This window comes from Lemur catta, chromosome 10, assembly GCF_020740605.2.
Source record: "Lemur catta isolate mLemCat1 chromosome 10, mLemCat1.pri, whole genome shotgun sequence".
Lineage (NCBI taxonomy): Eukaryota > Metazoa > Chordata > Mammalia > Primates > Lemuridae > Lemur > Lemur catta.
Genome location: NC_059137.1, coordinates 48,568,069 through 48,589,973, shown reverse-complemented (window position 1 = coordinate 48,589,973; position 21,905 = coordinate 48,568,069). Strand labels below are relative to the sequence as shown.

The following is a 21,905-nucleotide window of genomic DNA, read 5'->3' as shown; positions in this document are numbered from 1 at the left end:
TGGGCGATCTTAAAGATTTAAAGCTTAAAGTTTAAAGCTTTAAACTTTATCTGTAAACCTCTCTCATAGGATTTGAACCTATGTGTAGGGTTACTGTCAAGATTCTAAAGACAAAGAGATGTAAATTGCAGGGTAGTTGTAGTACACACTCAATTATCAATGGTTACCACTATCATCTTTGAAAATATGAAACCTTGATTTTCAATAACAATTACTGAGAGTGTATTCTTGTTACAGGCATTATGACTGGTATTGAGTTAAAAGGGATGAAAATGAAACACATCATCATTTTTATAAACTGAAGCTCAAGGAAGAGGCCAATTTGTCTCTAGGTCCTTTCCTAAGCGCCAGTTTTGAAAGGCTGGAGACAGTGTGAGGTGAGTGGCTGCCCGAGATAAAGCAAGTGCCCCTGAGCCAGGCACAGTCCCGACACTCTTCCCAGGCTGGAGCTGGCCTGGCTTCAGGCTGCAGAGAGCAAGAGGCAGTTAGGCTTTCCTTCCTCCACGTGGCTGTTGGAAGGCTATGATTTGATTCCGTGCTATGGTGAAAGGCCTGGAGACTTGGAAAAGTTAAGTAAATTCCTTTAGTTCTGGGATGTGTAACTTGTCTGTGTTGCACCCAATATTGTGACAGTTTTAGAAAGCAAACACATTGACTAACCACTTGGCAACCAAGATCAAAGAAAAACCAGGCAGATGAATGTCACTATCAAAGTCTTACCTGGTGCGCCCACCAGACCATCAAGTAAGAGAATACTGCAATCCAGGTGATGGAGCCAAAGAACGTGATGGGAAAAAACTTCCTCGATGACTGAAAGACAACCAGGAAGAGGTGAGAGTGTCAGTGTTATCAATGGAGGTGGATTCGATAGTTCAAAGCTAAAGCCATCAATGCTGCTATTTCTCCTGCATCTTGGTAGGATTAGCAATCAAAAGGACCTACCCACCCCTGATCAAGCTGGGACAGTAAGATTTTGTCTTGGAAATGTGAAAATGGTGGGAGCTGAATGACCACAACTCTGGTTCCTGAGATGGAAGTCTCTCGAAGAGAATGTCTGGTAGTTCCTGATGCAAAATGGTCAGGTTACCTCTGCTCCTGTTCTTTCTAAGGCCTGATTTCTCAGGCTTTCCTTCAAATCTATTAACTACCCCATATTCTCCTTCTGTATCCTTCTCCCTTTTCTTTCCTTTGCTTCAAGTCCATCAGAATCAGTTTCTATTGCTTGCAAACCATGTATTCTAATAATCCACATGCCAGAAAACCTTTGGGATTCATTACATTGAACAAGAAATGAGAAGGATCAATAGGTTTAAAAATAGATTGGCTTATCTTACAGTGCCATGGATTATCAGGAAAGCCACACAGAAGCCATGCCCACAGCTTCCACAGGTTCCTGATGACAGCCAGTCTCCAGGACATTTGAACCACACAGGCTGACTGGAGTAGACAGAGGCAGAGATGCCCAATTGTGCTGGTCTCCACCAGGGTGGCAGATCAGACATTGCTCTTGGGAATGTTTTTTCTCCTGTTCTCCACCCCAAACTATATCATGTCCAGTTCTGCTTCTAGCACTGGACATTATGCAATTGCAGGCTTACAAGGTGAGCACTTTCAAAGTTTCCTAGGAACATCGGGCAAAAATCAGACACTCAAAATTCAGTGTTCCTTATCTGACCCCACTAAAGGGAAATCCAGGCTTGCAGTGTAGTGGTGTTCTGTTGATGCCCTGTGTTGAAAAACTGGGGTCCTTTAAAATCTGCTCAGACAGCAGAATGCTGTCAGAAAGCCTCTCACCTATTATTGCCAAACACTTTTTATTTCAAAGCTTTCCACGTTGAGAAACAATCCCACATTTTGCTTTGATAATGCCATCCAATTTTGTCCAGAGAAATGAATCTTAGAGTTGACTTGGATGAAAGCAATCTCAATTGTCTGAAGGGCTGACCTTGGGCAGTCATGTAGAACACTTTCTGCCTTGGCTTTTGAGAGCTTCATTAAAAGGAAAAGATAAACTTGTACATAGTAATCTTTTAAATATCTATAATGATGAACATAGTCTCTATCGCTCCAAACCAGACTTATGTTCTCTTTAGTAATTTCAGGTTTTCAATACATGTTTTCATTATCATTCACATGGTTCTGTTAAACTTCACAGTAACCATTTCTCTGTTTAAATGACTGCCTTTTTTTTTTTTTTTTTTTTTTTTGCCATTCATTAGCTTGGATGTCTGGAAGACCAAGCAACTTGATTAAATCGGGGGAGGGCATCAGGTCACAGTGAGTAGCCAAAATCTTACTCTCAAAGGCTTCCCTGACCCCTTCCTTTTCTTTTCCCCTCCCTCCCTTCCTTCCTTCCTTTCCAACAGGGTCTCACTCTGTCGCCCCAGCAACCTCAAACTCCTGGGCTCAAGGGATCCTTCTTCAGTCTCCTAGTAGCTGGAACTACAAGTGTGCACAACCATGCCCGGCTAATTTTTCTATTTTTTGTAGAGATGGGGTCTCACTCTTGCTCAGGCTGGTCTCCAACTCCTGGCCTCAAGCAATCCTCCCTCCTTGGCCTCTCAGAGTGCTAGAATTACAGGCATGATCACAATGACTGGCCCTCTTCCTTTTGTTAGAAGGAAAATATTTTGGACAAGGACTCAGACCCCTCCCAGGGACTTGAGCACTTTAACACTAATGGAAAACAATGATCAGTTTTTCAAAGTGGAGATTATGATCTTCACTTTTGAAAGCAAATTTCTTTAGAGCTGGAGTTCAGCTGGATTCTGGAGACCAGATTCCTTGAGCCAGTGCTAAGAGATCAAGTTATCCTAGGCAAGGCACTTAGCTGATTAGAAATCTCATCCTTTTCCTCTGGTCACAAGTCACTGTTTCAGAATCCTAAGTGTGATGAGGGCTTCATCTCCCACGGCTGTGCTCTGTTTACAGGGAAGAGAGGGCTCCTTTTGCCATGCGGGGCCGCACATGTGATATGAGCAGCAACCAGTGCTTGATTCTGAGCACCCTGTGAGGGGAATGGAGGCTTTCTCCATACTTTAAGGTGTGGCGTATGTGCTGGATGTCCTGGGAGGGTCCTCCTTCCATACATTGCTCGCTTTCCAGGTTAGCTCATTTACTAAATATTTAATTATTTTATTTTTGTTCCTTTGCATGTCTGTTCATTGAGATAACTTCACAAGTCAGAATCAAATCATTTGAACATATGTTTTTTTTTTTTATCATCACTGAGCTATAGAATATTCTCAGCTAAAAGGTAGAAAGCAAAGAATCAGACTAAGGATTGAGATTAAAAGAAGTAAATTGACCCTGGGTGCTCTGTCTCACGGGCCGGCGCACCACAGGGTCATCTAAATTAAAAAAAAAGAAAAGATAAGAAAAAAAAATAAGATTGAAAGGAGCCAAATTTAAGTCAACGTATTCATGAAAACCTCTCTAATTCAATATTAGATGATCATGATTCTTAGCGAGAAGCCAATTAGTAATTAATGGGCATTGAAACATAGCTAATGTTGCATTAGAAGCGCATTGCAAAAAAAAGGCTAAAGATAAATTTTCTTTGTGAATTTTCAGAGTCTTCATGATAAACTAGGGGCAGGTGAAGGCTGGGCACCCAGATATTGAACCTGAGATAAAATTCAAACCTAGGTCTGCCCAACTGCACAGCATGTGCTCCTAACATCTAGGTTATACTGACACTTTTCTGAAGAAAAATAGGGCCAACAAGACTCAAAATATACCCCGCCATAGACATAATGATCATCATCCAAATACTAGGCTCTACTCGGAATGTTAGAAAATAAAAAAAGCATCCAGGAAGTGGAGACTAGCGTTCGGCTGCATGGCCATCTGCCTCGCCCAGCCTCCCAGACTGTTCCTGCTTCGGAAGTAGCAGCCCTTCCTGCATCGGCAGTTTGGCGAAGTGTTTCCCAACTGTCAACCCCCCTAACGATTTCCATTCTCACAACCCAGGTAATTCCTTTTTCTCTCATTTCTTTCTGGACCATTCCCCATATTTGGACTCCATGGTGTCATTCCAGACATCACGGCCCAGTAACACCTTTATAGATTTTTAGTTACCAGTGTCATGGGAAGGAAGAAAATGGCCCTTGAAGCCAAGGTCTAACATGACAATTTATGGTTAGCAATGGTGGTTCATCCTGACATCTGCTGGGCTAGGCCTCATACTAATTAGCAAATAAGCAAATGGTGTCCGTGTGCTGGCCATTTTGTTCCCAATATAATGGTTTACTTGTATAATTCACAGCTAATGTTCTCATTAGAAGCTTTCAGTACATCAGAGTGATATTGACTTGGCTTGGAAAAAGTTACTGGACATTAACAGGTTGCACAAATTGGCCATATCCTTACTGAATTAAAGCCAACAAATACTCACTGAGCATCTGCTCTGTGCAGGGTTCTGGGGTATACATATTTAACAAAGTTCCCCCAAACCTTCATATTAAAGATTGAAAGTGTGGTCCCTGGATTAACATGACTGATATTGAAATCTTTGTCTATGAATTACAAGCAATGTGCCCTTAGACAAAATAATCCAATCTCTCTAAGCCTTGGTTTCTTCATCTGTAAAATGGAAGAAATAACAATATCTAATTGTTCTCGGGATTTCACATACATAAAATGTTTAGCAAAGTGCCTGGCACATAACAAGTGCTTAGATAATAATCGTAGTTGTTACTAGACAATACAGTTGTCCCTTGGTATCCATGGGGAATTGTTTCCAGGACATCCTCCTTGGATACCAAAATCTGTGGATGCACAAGTCCCTTATGTAAAATGACGTAATATTTGCATTTAGCCTATGCACATCCTCCTGTATACTTTAAATAATCTTTTGATTATCTATAATACCTAATAAAATGTAAATGTTGTGAAAATCGTTGTTGTAGTGTTTTTATTTGTATGTTTAATTATAATATTATTTTTTATCGTTTTTTTTCCTCCTGAGTCTATTTGATCTGTGGTTGGTTGAATGCAGAACCTGCAGACACAGAGGGCTGACTGCATTGCTCTCATTTTAGATTTAAGAGATGAGGAAACTGGTACTCAGGGAGGTGAAAGTGACCGTGGAGACCTGGCCTCTAGTCTTGGCTTTGCCTCTTTCTAGCTGGGTGTGCTTGGACAAGTCACTAAGCCTCTCTGGGTCTCAACCACTCCATCCTCGCTAGAACTGTGCCTGGCACATAGCAGACTCTCAATAAATACTCCGTGAATGAACAAATGTTAGAAATCACAAACACCTAGATGGGCTCTAAGTTCCTTCCTAGATCTAACAGGGCATGTTTTTGTATCTCATTAGATGCATTTCTGTTTTGTAAGAACACCCATCCTAGGCCATGAGAGAAGACTTTTTGGGTCTTTATTTTGTTTACTGTTTTCAATTTTCATCAAAGACATGTTCCTCATTAAGGTTTACGTTTTAGTTCTTTTACTTTTGAAACAAAGCCATTAATTTAAGAAAACTATAAACATGAAGCCCGTATTAATTATCTGAGCTGAAAATATGCATGATTCAACAAACACTGTCATATCATATCATTTGCATATAAATGAACGGGAAATAAAAACAAGTGGGAGTACTATTTACTCTGAAACTAGGAAGTATACATTAAAAAATCATGTTTTCCTTGTAATATTTGTCAAGGTTTGGTATATTTATCTCCGTGGGTAATTCAAAATGTACTGAAGAGGTAGAGCTGCCAGGCCCTAAGGAGGAGCAAATATCTATTAGTTAATAATTTTCTTCTCTCTCTTTTTTCTCCCTGTATATTTTCTCAAGAGGCTGTTATGAAAGTACATGAGGTCTCTGGCAGGTTGCAAAAATGGCCACAAGACTTCACTGCTCCTCCCAGCAAGAGGTTAGGTCTAGGCTGGGCGAGGTGGCTCACGCCTGTAATCCTAGTGCTCTGGGAGGCTGAGGTGGGAGGATTGCTTGAGGTCAGGAGTTCGAGACAAGCCTCAGCAAGAGCGAGACCCCTGTCTCTACTAAAAATAGAAAAAATTAGCCGGGCACGGTGGCGCATGCCTATAGTCCCAGCTACTTAGAAGGCTGAGGCAGGAGGATTGCTTGAGCCCAGGAGTTTGAAGTTGCTGTGAGCTAAGCTCACAACACAACACTCTAGCCCAGGCGACAGAGGGAGACTCTGTCTCAAAAAAAAAAAAAAAAAAAAAGAAGTGAGGTCTATTTCCCCACCTTTTGAATCTGGGCTGGCCTTATGACTTGCTTTGACCAATAGAATGTGGTGGAAGTGTGCAAATTCCAAATTAGATCTCAAGAGTTCTTTGTAGCTTTCATTCTTGCTGCTCTTGGCACTTTGCCGTTATGTACGTCCAGGCTAGCCTGCTTAAGGTTAGGAGACCAGGTAGAGCAGAGATAAGCTGTTCCAGCTGAGATACCCCTATGCCAACCAGCCCCCAGGCCTCCTTAAGTGAGTCCCACCGAGACCAGCGGATGAAATGTCCAGCTGAGCTCAGCCCAAATTGCCAATTCACAGAATTATGGGCTAAAAAATGCTTCTTGCTTTAAGCCACTAAGTTGGGGAGGTGTGACATATAGCAAAAGACAACTGATACAAGATCAAATTTAATGAAAATCTTCTCACTAAGCATGATCACTTATTGGTTTTTGTATCAGCTGGTGTGGTTTCTTTCATTTGGCATATTGTATAGGCAGAGGATGCCCATAGAATTTATCTTTGTATTTACTTTATATTTTATAAAATAAAATAAATTTATTTTATATATTTATATCTATCCCAGTATGCTTTGGGAGTATTCTGGGCAAACTGGGATGCATGGTCACCTTAAATGTGCAATATCTTGTTGATGATCATCTCTTTATGTATGCCGTCCTTAACCACAGAATGGCATGGCTGGCGTGAAGTCTAGAGATCTTCCAATCTTTTATTCCCAGAGAAGGAAAAATGGGGTCCAGAGCTGAGATGTGCCTTTCCCAAGGTTGCACAGCTCATAAGTTGTGGGGGGAAACCTACTACAGTCACTGTGGTAGAATGAAAATGTTCTGGAATCATGAGACATGGGTTCAAGTCCAGCTCCTCTCACAAATACAGCTGTGCAATCCTGCTCTGTAGTTATATGTGGGCATGCCCTGTTTCCTTTACTAAACTTAGAGCTCCTTAAAGATAGAAATTGTGAATTTTATGTCTCTACATCTGTTTAAGGACCCAGACCCAGTGCTTGGCATATCATAGGTGCTCAATAAATATTTGCTGAGGACGTTTAAAAACAGCCAATGTTCTGCATGAGAGTCTCACTTCTGCTTGGAACAGCACATAGTATACTCAGAAAAAGACAGGAAAAACTCCAGTCCATCCCAGTGCTGGCCCTTGGGGGCATGGTGAGGGAAAGCCCCACTGCTTACCCTGGCCCACGCCACAGGGGCTGGCTCTCACGGGTGCACTGCACAGGGAGTGACAAGTCAACGGCACTGCAGAAGAAAGCATTGTGTCCAGCTCCATCTTCTTGCTCTGTGCCCCTCGGGATTATAGAATCAGCCAGGGCAGTTGTCATGATCCAGGTAACTTAACTACTGCCTTGGTTGATTCCTGTTTTGCAGGAGGAGTTGCTGGTTGGGAGCCTTTGATCTTCTCCCACAGCTCCTTTGACCTTTGAGCTCAGACTCCCAAGAGGATGGACACTTTGCCAGGATGGACACTTTGCCAGCCCTTGCTCTAAGAGGCCCTCCCAACCCCGAGAGCCCAGGGCCTTGAGTTACTGGCATCTTCCTCCCATTCCCGCACATCTTCCTGACTGCCTCAGTGGTTGTGTGCTGACATCCTCCTATCAGCCAATCAGTCCCCTCTACTCCGGGCCACAACACACTAGGACTTTTGTGGGCATGTAGAAAACCATATCTGTCTCCCTGATTCCCCTCACTCGGGCCAAACAAAAGCACTGGGTTAACAGCACAGCAACCGCAAGAGAGAGAGAGAGAGAGAGAGAGAGAGAGAGAGAGACAGAGGGAGAGAGAGAGAGAGGGAGGGCACGCTCGAGTGCATGTGAGTCAGCACATCTCAGAAATGTCAACATGATATGAGCAAAAAAAAAAAAAAGAAAAGAAAAAGAAAAAAAAATCAAATACATCTAGCTGTTTGGTTGTAGGTTTTCAGGAAGCCAGGCCTTTGCATAGAGCAGATGTTCTGCAATTGTATCTTGAATAAAGAAACCTAAATATTGTTTTAAGTGAACCACACCTGTTATATGCATCCTTTACCAGGAAACCTCTGAAGCTGGGAGTCCTCACACAAGGGAGTCCTTTCCTGGCGTCTGCTTGCCCAGACACGGCTCTCCACCAGGCTGGAGTATTTATAGGCCAGGCTAACGGGATGGGATTTTTCTTCTGTCTTTTTCATATGAGTAAAGTGGGACCATCATGGGACTCTTGAAGGGTTATAAAATTATACTGGATGTTACCATAGTATTCTTCTATTCCAAATGCTTTTAGAAATAATTTTTTTCAGATTTCTACCTTCTGGCACCATAAAATATGAGAAGCCCAAGGGCATGTGCTTACACAGATCTGGGTCTGAATCTCAGTTTTGTCTTGAAGGAACTGACCAGGTATAAATCAGTTCACTTCTTTGTGCGTAAATTTCTTTCTACTTATGCCAATAATATACATATTCCTGCCCTAGATGTTTCCTGAGTTTCCACAATATAGCTTACTGTGGGCCAATAACTCAAGGCCCTGGGCTCTCAGGGTTGGGAGGGCCTCTTAGAGCAAGGGCTGGCAAAGGGTCCAGAATGAAATGGTGGTTGTTTCACACCATTAAGTTTTGCGGTTTTTTGTTATGCAGATTTTACAAGCTGAACAATCACTGTGATTGTGTATTGGTCCAGAGAAATTTTAGGTGTATATGAGAAGACAAAAGAATCCGTGTCACCTTCCCTTTTCCTTTTAGCATAAATTGAAGCAGACTACGCACACTTGTGCCCCATGCTTTTTACAGGGAACCTGTTAAAAAAATGCCTTACTCACGGGTTTGCGAACGTCCGGTAAGGTGATCCAGAGAGGAAAGACTATGGGAAGAACAATCAGAAACGTGACTCTCTTGCGGGTGTTGGAAGGCCAGGCCAGGCTGAGAGGCTGGTCCTCCTCATCGTCAGCTGTCTCTGTGGTCTGTTGTAATAAAAAAGAGAGAGAAAAAATAAACAAACAAAAAAGAGGGTGATGTACACAGGCCAAAACAGCAAGAGTACAGGGCAAGGGAGGGAAGCTCCAGATCTCATTAGGAGTTTTTCCCCCACAAGTTGTCCAAGCCGCTTCCTACACGTATTTTTTAGGTTTGTAAGGAAACCCCATCTGCCACAGTCTGAGTGCCAGGAACAAACAGTAAGTTGCCCAGCCATGAGAATTGAAGAACTTTCTTTTCTCTCCTTGAACACTCTTTGGCTTCTCATGTTCATCAGCTGACTGTGTAACTCGAGTGGGCTCTAGCTACGATTCGTGAACCTTTTGTGAGAAACTGGATCTGCAGAGCACAAGGCTTAATGACCACCATGTCCCCTCTCCCCTCCTCCTGGCGGACAAAGCCACAGGTTTCCAATCCTTGGGAAGGAAAACACTGATATGCTGATAAAAATTAAAATTTCTTATTGTTCCTTTTTTTTTTTTTTTTTGGTAGAGCACTGATTTTTAGCAGGCAAATGAAGGCAACCACAGAAACAATACTTCTCCTGGCTCTGGAATAGTTAAGCTCATAGATTTTTTTTGTGGTCGTGAGTTTTTAATCTCTTTAACCACCTCCTGGAAGCGACAATTTGAAACCATTTTACTTGCAGCCAAAGACTTATATGCAATCCTCAGAGAAACGGAAGGCAGCAGTCAAGCAAGACACTGAACCCGCACAGGGCTGCAGAGCCAGGTGGACACTTCAGAGTTCCTGACCTGGCAGGGAGCTGCCAGTGTTTTCTTTGCCAGCCACTGGAGTCAGCAGCTTGTGAAGTCCCAGAGCCCGAAGAGACATGAGGCGGATCTGGGCCCGGCAGGATGACCATTAGCTTGTCAGATGGGCCCTCGGAGCTTCCAAAACAGCACTGTAGACACCATCAATCACTTCCTTCCCCGCTTGTTTAAAAATGAAAAGTGCAGCAGTGGACCACGCATCAGATCTAAAAATATCAACAGGAACTTTTCCACCGATGCTTCCTTTTGAGACATATAAATAACTTCAGAAAGCTCCTGCCCCTGTGGCTTTGCTTCCAGCATCCCATACTTTTCCAGCAGTAGCACTGACCCCCTCCAGTGCCTATGGCCCTAAGAAGGTGGCAGGTGGGGCTGGCTCAGGCCAGTTGGCCCTGGGGGTAAAGGGCCCAACGGGAGGTCACAGCTGGGTGTGGGACCCAACTCACAGCAGTGCTTTGTTATGTTTATTTATTGAGCAACAATTTCTAGGTACTGCCAGATGGATTTGCAGTGGTCCACACAGTCACCTACACTTCAACTCCTTCCAGGAGTTAAAATTACAAAAAAAAAAAAAAAAAAAAGGAATGTTACGCCATATTGAGGAAGGTTAGTAATAACAAGTTCTTCCGCTTTGGGTATATGTCCTTGGCAGTAGGTAAAAGAGTTTATTAACAGCAAATATGAGGGAATTAAGGGGATTAGGTGATAAATCAGAATTAGGAAGTTGGCATAGTTTAGTGTGGTTGCCTAGACCGTCATTAAATACACATCTCATATGCTCTACTCCTTTGCTGTGCAATTCACGTGCTCTTCTGTCCTCAGCTTTCTTTGCTCCATCCTGAGGCTTCTGTCACTGGTGGAAGCTGGGGTGTGCTGGCTCTGGTCTCTCTTCCAAGCCACCTCCGTATCTTCTGAGTAGATGTAGCAGATGCAGAGAATATTGTTCCCTCTTGGGCTTGCCAGCCTCCTAAGGTGTCAGCTGGCTACATGAATAATCTCTGTGTCATGGGGCCAATGAGGATTAAGGCCATAGGTGCATTTTCCTGTTTGTTTCCCCCAGATATGATCCTTTTTGTTTAACCCGAATGAATGACTTTCCCCTCCCCACCTGGTAGATACCCAAGAGGGCCCGGCAGGGTTGAGGTTGCATCATTGCATCATTCCTAAGTGCCCCATCTCATGTGAAACAGGCAGCTTTATCACAGCAGACGCTTAACTTCTCTGAAGACCCATGAAGCAGATCTGATGAGTTGATCAAGGCTCCTCCTCCTTCTGGGCTCCCTCCTCCAGCTCTGTCCCTACTGCCGTCCATAATATAGCAACTTCTCTCTAAACTCTAAGCTAACCTTTTTCTGAGAAAAAACAAAAGCAACTCTTTATGACTCATATCATTTTAATGACACCAACAGATGGTGACATTTCATCAATAACCCTTCTGCTTATAACCTACGGATTAGTTCCTTTCTCCATCTGCCAAAGTCACCAGGCAGGCAGTGCCACTAGCAAATAGCAGAAAATAATTGTCTGTTTAGATGCATAAGCTCTAAACACACTACCGTCCAATGCAAACAATTAGCTATATTGTGCGGCTTCCAAAATCTGTATTTGCGATGGCTGTTGCTAAGGCAGAAATGGACTAGGAGAAGAGACTGTGTCTCAGGCCATGCAAACAGGGGCTCTCCTCAGGGACTTCACAGCCTCTGGGGGTCAAGCCCTGCTGTTGAGCGGTGCAGGAGCCGGGAATCCTGGGGTGGGTTCCAGGGTTGCCTCAGGAGCAAGGCTGTCAGCTTACTTGAGGTGAAATTCTCTTTATCTCCTTGCCAAGTAAAATCTCACTCCGACTTGCAAGCTGGTTAGAGAATTAGAAGGGAAAAAAATACCATTCTCGGTGTGATGCCTGTTTTGCCTTTGCCCAAACTGGAGATGCCCGGGGGAGAGGCCCCTGAGAGTAGGGCAGTGAGTTTTCAGGAGTTGTGGCATGCTGGCTTTGACCTTGCCACAACCCACACTTACCTCCTAAAACTTTTGTGGAGTGTCCATAGAAAACAAAACAAATTGAAATGATCCAGAAAGAATTCAAATGACTTCACATGGAAATAGTTTGATATCTGCTGGGGTCTCTGTAGAAGCCCTAGAATTGTGCAAAACCGGGACCAGACCTTACTGCCTTAGGGCCTTGTAATCTCTGATAGGGAAAATCTGAGAGGAAAACATATGACTGGAAGTTCCCACGTGGTGGGTGGTGTGCTGGTCGTCAGACCTTAAAGGAGTCATTGCAGTATGCTGAGAAGAGTGGGTGCCAGAGAATCAGAAATGCTCAGTTCCAGGTCCTGCCCAGGCTGCGATGCCTTGGGCAGTCACCACCATCACCTACGAAACTTCCCTGGGTGCCTTTAGCTGCAAAGCAGCGCATTAAATTCCAGGGCTCTTGCCTTCAAGGAGTCTCGGATTTAAAAGGGGAGACAGAACAGATGATTCCAAGGAATTTATTATTTATCCAGTTACAGGGATACTGGTGGGATATGTGGCAAGAGACTTCTGATTGCTCTCTGATAATTATTCTGCCGTTTATGGACTGAATTGTGTACTCCCCCCACCACCTCCCCAGTTCATATGTTGAAGCCTTAAGCCCCAAGTACCTCCGAATGTGAATTTATTTGGGGATAGGGCTTTTAAAGAGGTAATTAAACTAAAATGAGGCCACTAGGATAGGTCTTACTATTATACAATCTGACTGGTGTCATTATAGGAAGAGATTAGGACACACAGAGGAGAGGCCACATGAGGACAAAGATGCAGCAAGAAGGTGGCCGTCTGCAAGCCAAGGAGAGTGGCCTCAGGGAAACCAACCCTGCAAAACCAGCCCTGCAAAACCAACCCTGCTGACACCTTGAGCTTGGCCGTCTAGCCTCCAGAACTATGAGAAAATCAATTTCAGTAAAAAGTAATACAAATAAAAAAATACAGTGTAACAACTATTTACATAGCATTCACCTTGTATTAGGTATCCCAAGTAATCTAGAGAGGATGTGCATAGGTTATATGCAACTACTACGCCATTTCATATCAGGGACTTGAGCATCCGAGGGTTTTGCTATCCAAGAGGGCTCCTGGAGCCAGTCACTGGTAAACACAGAGGGACAACTGTTCTGCCCTTCTGCTGTAATAAACAGAAAGCCTACTTTACCTAGGCCTGGAATAAAGACTCTGCTTTACAGACTTGCCCTTGGCAAGGTGTGGCTATGTGATTGCGTTCTGGCCAATGGGATATGTCAGAAGTACCTTTCACAACTTCCTGGATGTGTCTTTATAGGGTGTGGGTATGTCCCTCTTTTCCCCCTCCCTCTTTCTGCAGGGTGGAATGGGACATTTTGGCCAGAGTATGAATGACCACCTTGGACCATGAGGTGGAGGAACAATATACAAGGATCTGAGTTCCAATGAACCATTCTAACCCTGGACTACCTATACTGACTTGAGAGAGACAGACAATTCCATCCTATTCAAGCCACTGTTATTTTGGGTTTTTGGTTACTCACAGTGGAACCTTAACCTAGCCGACCCAGTGTTCTTTTCATGAGGACTCAAAGGGGAAATAGCTCTCATATCTCAACACAAGGAAAAGTCATGTTTCTTTGGAGAAACCTTAAAAAAATTTTTAGAAATACTGTGACTCAGGCAATTGATACTATTCTTTCCTTGCTTTGTCCGCTGGGGATTTCAGAGCCAAATTTGTAACCTCCATCCAGAAATCACAGAGCTGGAATCTGTGTTCACCTCACCCCAGTCTTACTATTGTCCTTTCTTTCTCATCCTTTGCTGTATTTTCTCAACGCTATTCATTTTACCCTTTTTCATCAGACGTATTTTTGCAAGCAGCCTTGAATCTCTGTGACACAAAGTGCGGCCTAAGTAAAAAACCAAAACTCCTCAGTGGTCTGATAGAAATTTTCGTATAAGTTTATCAGATTGAAAAGAGAGGGAGAGAGAGAGAATGAATATAAATGTTATCCTAAGTGACAACAGGTGATAAATGGACAACCACCGTCTAGGACTCATTTATCAATACTGGAGGTTGACATCTGGAGGTCTGGCCATCAGAGCACCTATGGAGGATAGAAGAAAACAGTTCCAGGGGTCAGTTAACATCTACTGGGAGGTTTCTAGAGCAACCAACTTGTTTTTATTTTTATTTATCTAGTAAATTGGAGGTGTAGCAGCAGCTTTTCCATTTGTGGTCTAGTATTATGAGCATCTATTCTGCTTCTTTGCATGTGCATCTCATACTCTTTCTACTTGTCTCTGGTGTGGATTCTGCCCTGGAATAAGTGTCATGTCTCCAGTGGAGGAGCCTGAGCTGGATTCACCAAGTCCAGAGTTTGTTTCTGAATCCAGAAAACTATTTCTTGGGGGCAACCCAATTTCTCATTTTTGTCTGTGAAGGGCACTGTGCAAGATCCCAGTGTGAAAGTGAGCCCACATTAACACAGCCTCTTCTGTCAGAGAATTAAAATGGAAACCTGGGAGGCATCTGAAAATAGGCCATCTCCAAGTTCAGTTTTCTTGATTGGTAATAACATCTCATCTCCAGCTCAGAAGGAGCAATCTCAGAGGATCACTCGGGTCTGCCTAGATGTCAGCTCAGGTGGGGCTGGATTCCACCTGGAAGTGAAGTTCTTACATCTCTGTCCCACTCACTTCAGAACTTAGGAGCCACCTCTTCTCACTGGGGAGCCCCTTCAGTGTGGCGTGATACTGGATAAAAAATGCTAGCATGAGGATCTACATAAAAATATAATTCATTTACTCAAAAACACTGGTGCACCACACTGCCTTCTAGGCTCCAGCAGACCTTAAACACCATGTTATTGTGAGGAAGGGTTTCTTTGCCCCAGGACTACCTTCCTGTCCAAGAACTTGTTATCCAGTTCATCACATGGACAATAACAGCACAAAAGACAAGCCGCAATCCCAGACCTCTGCAATCATTTAGGATAGGAGCTTTAGGCCCCAAGAGAAGGAGCCCCAGAAATTCAGACCAGCCCTCTCACTTGATGGGTGAGGATCTTGAAATGAAGTGACCCGCTTATGCCAGTCACAGTGCCAGGGCAGGCCTGAGTAACCCCTAACTCCCAGCTAGAGGATCTTCTCCCATTTCATAGCCTCCCTTCCTCAGTCCTAAGGTATGAATGTGCTTTATGCCCAATGATACCATGCTTCCCAGCTTTGTTTTGTAATATAGTCAACCTATATATATATAAAAAAGCTAGCTATAGCAAACACTAAGCATTTAATTGACATAGCTCAGTCATGTAACGTCCGTGACAGCATTGAAGGGGAAATGAAGGTCAGGTTTGGGGGTGTGTGGATAGGAGGCGGCATTGTGATGCCCCCTTCCCTCCTCTGTCTCCTTGAGCGATATCTCTAAGGTGCCAGGTATAAATTTAAAAATGAAATGTAGGTGCTGATAAGATATCAATGAACACCAGGACCTCAAACATAGCTTGGGAAGAAAGATTTGTTCTTTAGCATCTCTGCCCAAGGAAAAAGTGCAGAGATTTAGCTCCGGTTTGATGTAGGGAGAGGTGGCAACCAAGTGCACTACGACCAAAATGACGGCTTGAGATTTTATGTGCCCTTTATTGCTGGTGTCACCCCTGATTCCTCACTGTCGATAATCCTGCATTGGCAACTTCTAAAATGGATATCTAGGGGACGTTGGAGAAGATGGATCAAGCCCTTTACAATAATGAACTTTCCTGGGGCTGACTTTAGCAAGAACTGAAAAAGGAGATGGTTTATTTTCAGACTCAGCATTCAGTGTTCAAAGGCCCCATGGGAAGAATATGCACCGCAAAACAGCCTCATCTTTAAACAAGGAACTATCTGCTTCTCCTCCTACCTCCCTCCTCATTTATTATTGAAGCATTAAAAATACTCTCTTTGACAAAGGTGGCATGTTTTATTTTTCCAATTAGGTTTCCTTGGGAACTGGTGAAAAGGCATGTGGGCCTATACGATGGGTGTGTGGGAGGCTCCTAGGGAGAGAAGAAATCTTGAAAGTGCCTTCCCTAATGAAGGGACGGTTGGAACAGGGACCAGAGACAAAGACCCGCTTTTCATGTGGTTTTCTATTAAATAGAAAGTCAAACACAGGCGGTCTTAAATATGAATTCTGTTCCAGAATGTTCTTTTACAGCAGTATTGTTATAAAACTAACTGAGATAATCCATGAAAAGCACTTAGAACATTGTTTGGCACATAGTAAAACTCTCAAAAATCCAAAAAATGTTGGTCGTTATTATTTAAAAAAAATTTAGGAAAATTGTTTCTTCAAAGACATTTAAAAGAAAAAAGTTTTGACTAGATGAATTACAATGACCTTTCCAGCAATAAAATTCTATAATTCAATTATTTAATATGAAAGTGGAAACTGCAATAATTTTGTTCCTCTATTTGTCCACTCATCCAGTATTTGTTGAACATTTATCGACAGTAGTGATATCAACAATCTAATTTCTTTTTCTCTGAAGTAATAGGAATAAATAGAAGGCCTTTGTAAATAAGATGAAAGCAAAAATTTCACAGCCCTCAGGAGAAAATACTATTTTATTCTAGTAGGTAGGCTTTAAGTAGACTTTCTATCAGAAACAAAGCTTCCAAGCAGATGGCAAGACTCATAATATTGTGACACCTTGATTCTGTGTTTTCTGCAGAGCTAAAAACAATAGTAGAGTTGGAACACTCGAAGGTAAAATTACCAAAAATGCACAGTCACACGTTCAAACAGTGAAAGGCTCTGAAATCAACAACTCTATGCCAAGTAAAAGGTACCTCCCAGGAGACGTTGCATAGAGTGTTCTCCATTTTGTAAGCTTAAATCACACCATGCTTTAGTACAAAGGACATGCCTATAAACTCCCATCCATAAATACTGGCTGGCTCAGGGATGGTAAATTGTTCTCATCTCCCTGTTTTACTAAATGGATTGGCCAATTAGTGGGGTCTACATACTAATGGCCTTCATTATGTCAACTGACTACAGAAAGACAACATTATGCTTGAAATTGGGATATGGAAAAACTGACCCATAAAAATATTCACTACTGGGTTGTGGATAATTTTTATCTCACAGACTCGAAGACCTGAATTCAAAATCTCAAGTGACACATTGCAAATGAGCTTTTGGGACCCTGAAACTATATTTCAAGACTTGTCAAACAAGGCACGCTAAGAGTCACTTACAAACCAAACTCAGAGTTCTGGGACAGTTTTCCTGAGGCTTCTAAGGCTCAGGATAAAATGCCATTTGCCTTTCATATTTGAAAAGGGAATGAAAATAGAGAGCCTGGAAGAAGAAAAACTGTTAGATCAAATGATGGAAAACTAGAGAGCAGTATTTGGCAAAGTTCAGTTATTCTAAGATTTGAGTCCTTACTGTTATAAACTGAAAGTTAGTGTTCTCCCCCAAATTCTATGTTGAAACTATTTCACCCAGTGTGGGTATATTTGGAGATGGGCCCTCTAACGAAGTAACTAAGGTTAAATGAGGTCATCAGGGTTGGGCCCTGATCTAATAGGATTAGTGTCCTCATAAATAGAGATACCAGAGACCCTGTACTGTCTCTGTCTCTGTCTCTCTCTGTTTCCCCTCCCCCTAGGTGTGCCATGCACCAAGAGCAAGCCATGTGAAGACATAGTGAAAAGGCAGCCCTCCGCAAGCCAGGAAGAAAACTTTACTAGAGGCTGAGTCTGTCGAAACCTTGATCTTGGACTTCTAACCTCCAGATCTGTGAGAAAACAAATTTCTGTTGTTTAACCCACCTGGTCTATAGCATTTTATTATGGCAGCCCAGGTAAACTAATACACTGACCATGTGGATATTTACGTTATTTAAAGGTCTCATTTTTGAATAGATTTTTTTGGCTTTGAAATAAATCACTAGTGTAATTTATTTTTAAATTGTCCCCTTTTCTCTCATTCTTTATTGAGTCTTAGAAAAATCTCTTTATTTTTGTTCTTTTAGTTTCTCAATGTCTTTGTATTTGTATTTTTACCAACAACTCTTATTCTGTACACTCTATTCTTTTTTTTTTTTTTTTTTTTTTGAGACAGAGTCTCGCTTTGTTGCCCAGGCTAGAGTTAGTGTCGTGGCGTCAGCCTAGCTCACAGCAACCTCAAACTCCTGGGCTTAAGTGATCCTACTGCCTCAGCCTCCCGGGTAGCTGGGACTACAGGCATGTGCCACCATGCCCGACTAATTTTTTCTATATATATTTTAGTTGCCCAGATAATTTCTTTCTATTTTTAGTAGAGATGGGGTCTCGCTTTTGCTCAGGCTGGTCTAGAACTCCTGAGCTCAAACGATCCACCCTCCTCGGCCTCCCAGAGTGCTAGGATTACAGGCGTGAGCCACCGCGCCCGGCCTTGTACACTCTGTTCTTATCCTTTATGTTCCTATCACTGATCTCTTATCCACCAGATGAGTCAAAAAGAGGTAAGTTGAAACGTGTCTCTTTTTGGAAGACAGCACCACGGAGACATTTGTCTTGCCTTCTGTGTGGACATCCTGAATCAATAGAGCTAACACTTAAGTACAAAACAGATTTTTAAAAAAGTAATAAATCTTTGCCTGCCTGGTGGTAGGAAATAATTCACTCCCTTCCAATACCATCATATGGTTTGTTTTACATATAGATGGAAAAAAAATCAAGAATTTAGCACACTAAACACAAGAGGTTTCACTCAGCAATGGCAACCTGAAAACAACTTAATTTTCTTCTTGTACAAGACTCTGAACTGAAACTGAGGTTTCAAAATATTTTGCTGTGAGTGATGAAGCTGTCTGGACCTAAGTTTTCCAAGAAGCCAAGAAGCCATTTTGTAATAATGTAAAATGGCATTCGGAGAGGCTGGTGAACTGCAATTACTTTCCCTCACTTTGCATTTTGCCCACATGATTCTGAGGTGCAATCTACGGGCAAGATGGATTTCTTTCTGTATTGCTATGGTAAATTGGCTTTTGCAGTTTTCATGGGCTTTGCAAATCTTGCTGATACAACTCATTAAAGATTTGTCAACATAAAAGCTAACTGGAGAATTACAAAATATAATTCAAAAATAATTTTCAGCATCTTATTATCATTTGGATTAGAATTACTCATAGGAACTATAATATTAATATTAGTATTTTTTCCCCAGGGTGGTAATGGAGTTTTTTTTTCTTTTTTATTAATAGTCAGTCTCTTTAATTTATATATATATATTTTTAGGACTCTAATTGCCATTTTATTCTCCTGGATTTTCTTTCTTCTTTTTTCTTAACGTATCTTATATGGATGATTAATAGACATTCTTTAAACTCTTTCAGAAAGTACAATGACAAATGGTACTTTTAATAGCAAAATTCTCAGTGAATATAAAATTCTTTGTCAATGTTCAAATCTAGGCAGAAACTCTAGAGTCTGACCTGTATCTGTTTCATCTTTTATTTTATTTTATTTAAAATAAAAATTTAAAAGACAGGGTCTTGCTCTGTTGTCTAGAGCAGAGTACAGTGCTGTCATTATAGCTCGCTGCAACCTCTAACTCCTAGGCTCAAGTGATCCTCCTGCCTTAGCCTCCTGAGTAGGTAGGACTACAGGCACATGCCACCATATCTTGCTAATTTTTTTGAAGAATATTTTGTAGAGACAGGGTCTCGCTATGTTGCCATGGTTGGTCTTGAACTCCAGGCCTGAAGTGATCCTCCTGCCTCAGTCTCCCAAGGGGCTGGGATCACAGGTGTGAGCCACTGCACCTGGCCCAGAATCCTCTTATTATTCATTGATGTTCCAAGAGATTGAAACATCTCCTCAATAGGGGGAACTGCAGTCTTCGGCTGTTTTCACACTTTCAGAATGATGGACCTGGCTGTTACCCCTTAAGCAATTTAGAAAAGCTACTTTCTTTCTTAATAATAGGAGGGTATGAAGTTCCCAAACCCTGAGCTAAACCTCATCACTGCTAAGGACATAAATGTTTGCTGACTAAGAATAATATTTAGGAAGAAAGATATGGTACAGATTCCAGGTAGCATCTGTTTGGATAACCCTGGAAATCTCTATCAGAGCTAACATTCTTTGACCGTTTATTACAAAGTCTTCCAAAGGAGCTCTAAAATCATAACTGTAACTTTAAACAACAACAACAACAACAACAATCTGTAACAAACTGCTGACCTTGATATTAATGAGGCTTTTTAAAAATCCCTTGGAGATCTGAATTTAATAGTAGGAAAATATTTTTAAGCATTTGATTCTTTTGTAAAAGTGAAATTAAAAACCACTGTCACTTCCATCATCTTTCTCCTACTCATCCTTTACTTAGTCCCATAAATCTCAAACACTTTTATCAGCACCATGAGGCTTTACAAAAACTCCTCTGGGTTTAGGAAAAGAAAAATGCTAAGGAGAAATAAGTCAGGGCTGACTTCCCAAAAGGAGGAAGATAGAGCTTAATATGGCAAGGTGATATTTGAATTGTAAAGTGAGGGGGGAAAAAGCCTGCATTTTGCACATTGTCTATCTGTCTCCATCTATCTATCTATCTACCTATCTATCTGTCAATCACATTCTCAGGAATGTGATTTTCTTATACAAATCTATTTGCCCACTGGTGCATCTGAATGACTCTTAACCAAAGCGAGGACAATTCTGATTTTCCTAAGGACAGAGAGAAATCTTAGAGGTGACATGAAATCAAAGCTGCAACCCAAAAAAAGCCATCTCATGATACATGAAAATGAACGTATGACACAAATTTGAAAAGTCAGATTTTTAGATTTCAGAATCTAAGAAATTTGCAAGGCACTTCCCCTTGTCTGCTTATTGTGAGTGTGTATTTGAGGGCTTTGATGTGTTACAGCAGTGAGGTTCATGATGAAGCAGGCAGCCGGCTTCACGGTGTATGTGGGCCAAATATAATCACCTGTCTGTTGTCTAGATTGGCAAAATGAAAACGTAAAAAAATGCTGGGTTCTGGGTGGGAGAGCATATTTCTTCAAATTGTCTTTCAAACCTGGTTAACTTCTCCATGTGGAAAATTTGGGAAGGTTGGTAAATTCTCTGGGGCAGCGTAGACCAGTTGTCTCTGAGTTGGAATCGACAACACTGCATCAGTAGTTACTGGGAGGAGACAATTAGCACTAAGCTGTTTAAAAAGTCAGATTATTTCTTGGCTCCACAGAATATACAAATGAAGCGACATGCCTCCTGCAAAAGGGCTTTCTTCCTCTGTGAGAGAGAACATGTAAAAAATGCTCTTCATCGCCAGAGTAAAGTCTGTACTGAAGGAATCCTCTCAGAGATGAGGCGTCAATGTGAAATGAGTTCACTTGTTAGCAGGGTTTTTAAAACAGGAGGTTAATTACACAAGACTGGCTAAACTCTCAGGAGAAGACCCGTGATGAGTGTGGGGTGCACGGGGGCCGTGGTTTCCATGAACAGAGCTGGGGTGCACACCTCATTCTTCATGTGCCTTGATAGGCATGCAACTCAGAAGGAATAAAACGAACAAAATAAAAGGTACTGAATCATTTCTGTGACACCTGCAGATGGCCTGAGCATTGTGGTTTCATATCTTTCTTCTGACTCGGGAGGCCTAGCCCTGATTTACCCGTCACCCGGTCTCTCCAGCCCGGAAGCTTCAGCTTGACCTACCACTTCCTTTTTTTGTTTGCTTTCTAGGACCAATTTATTACCAAATCCTCCCAATTCTGCCTCAGAAATAGCTCCCAAATCCACCCATTGCCATTCACACTACAACCAGTAGTGGGTCTAAGGCTTTATCATCTGGGCTACTCAACAGCCATTTAAAAACTTATTGACTAAGTACTGCTAATGATAGCAAACACCTCTGCAGTGCTCACTGCGTGCCAAGAACTGTTCCAAGAGCATTCGGTTCTCACCACAGCCCCAC

The 21,905-nt window shown here is 42.2% G+C and overlaps 1 protein-coding gene across 2 annotated transcripts in view; it reads right to left on the bottom strand.

Annotated features, from left to right (window-relative positions):
* Window positions 1–21,905, bottom strand: part of SLC24A2 (solute carrier family 24 member 2) — a 219,206-nt gene that overhangs the window by 6,045 nt on the left and 191,256 nt on the right. For both annotated transcript variants that reach the window (XM_045563028.1, XM_045563029.1), the window contains 2 exons: window positions 9,020–9,151; window positions 721–810 (listed from right to left, as the gene is read on the bottom strand). In XM_045563028.1, the coding sequence (XP_045418984.1) occupies window positions 721–810; window positions 9,020–9,151 (222 nt within the window). The remainder of the gene's footprint in view (window positions 1–720; window positions 811–9,019; window positions 9,152–21,905) is intronic.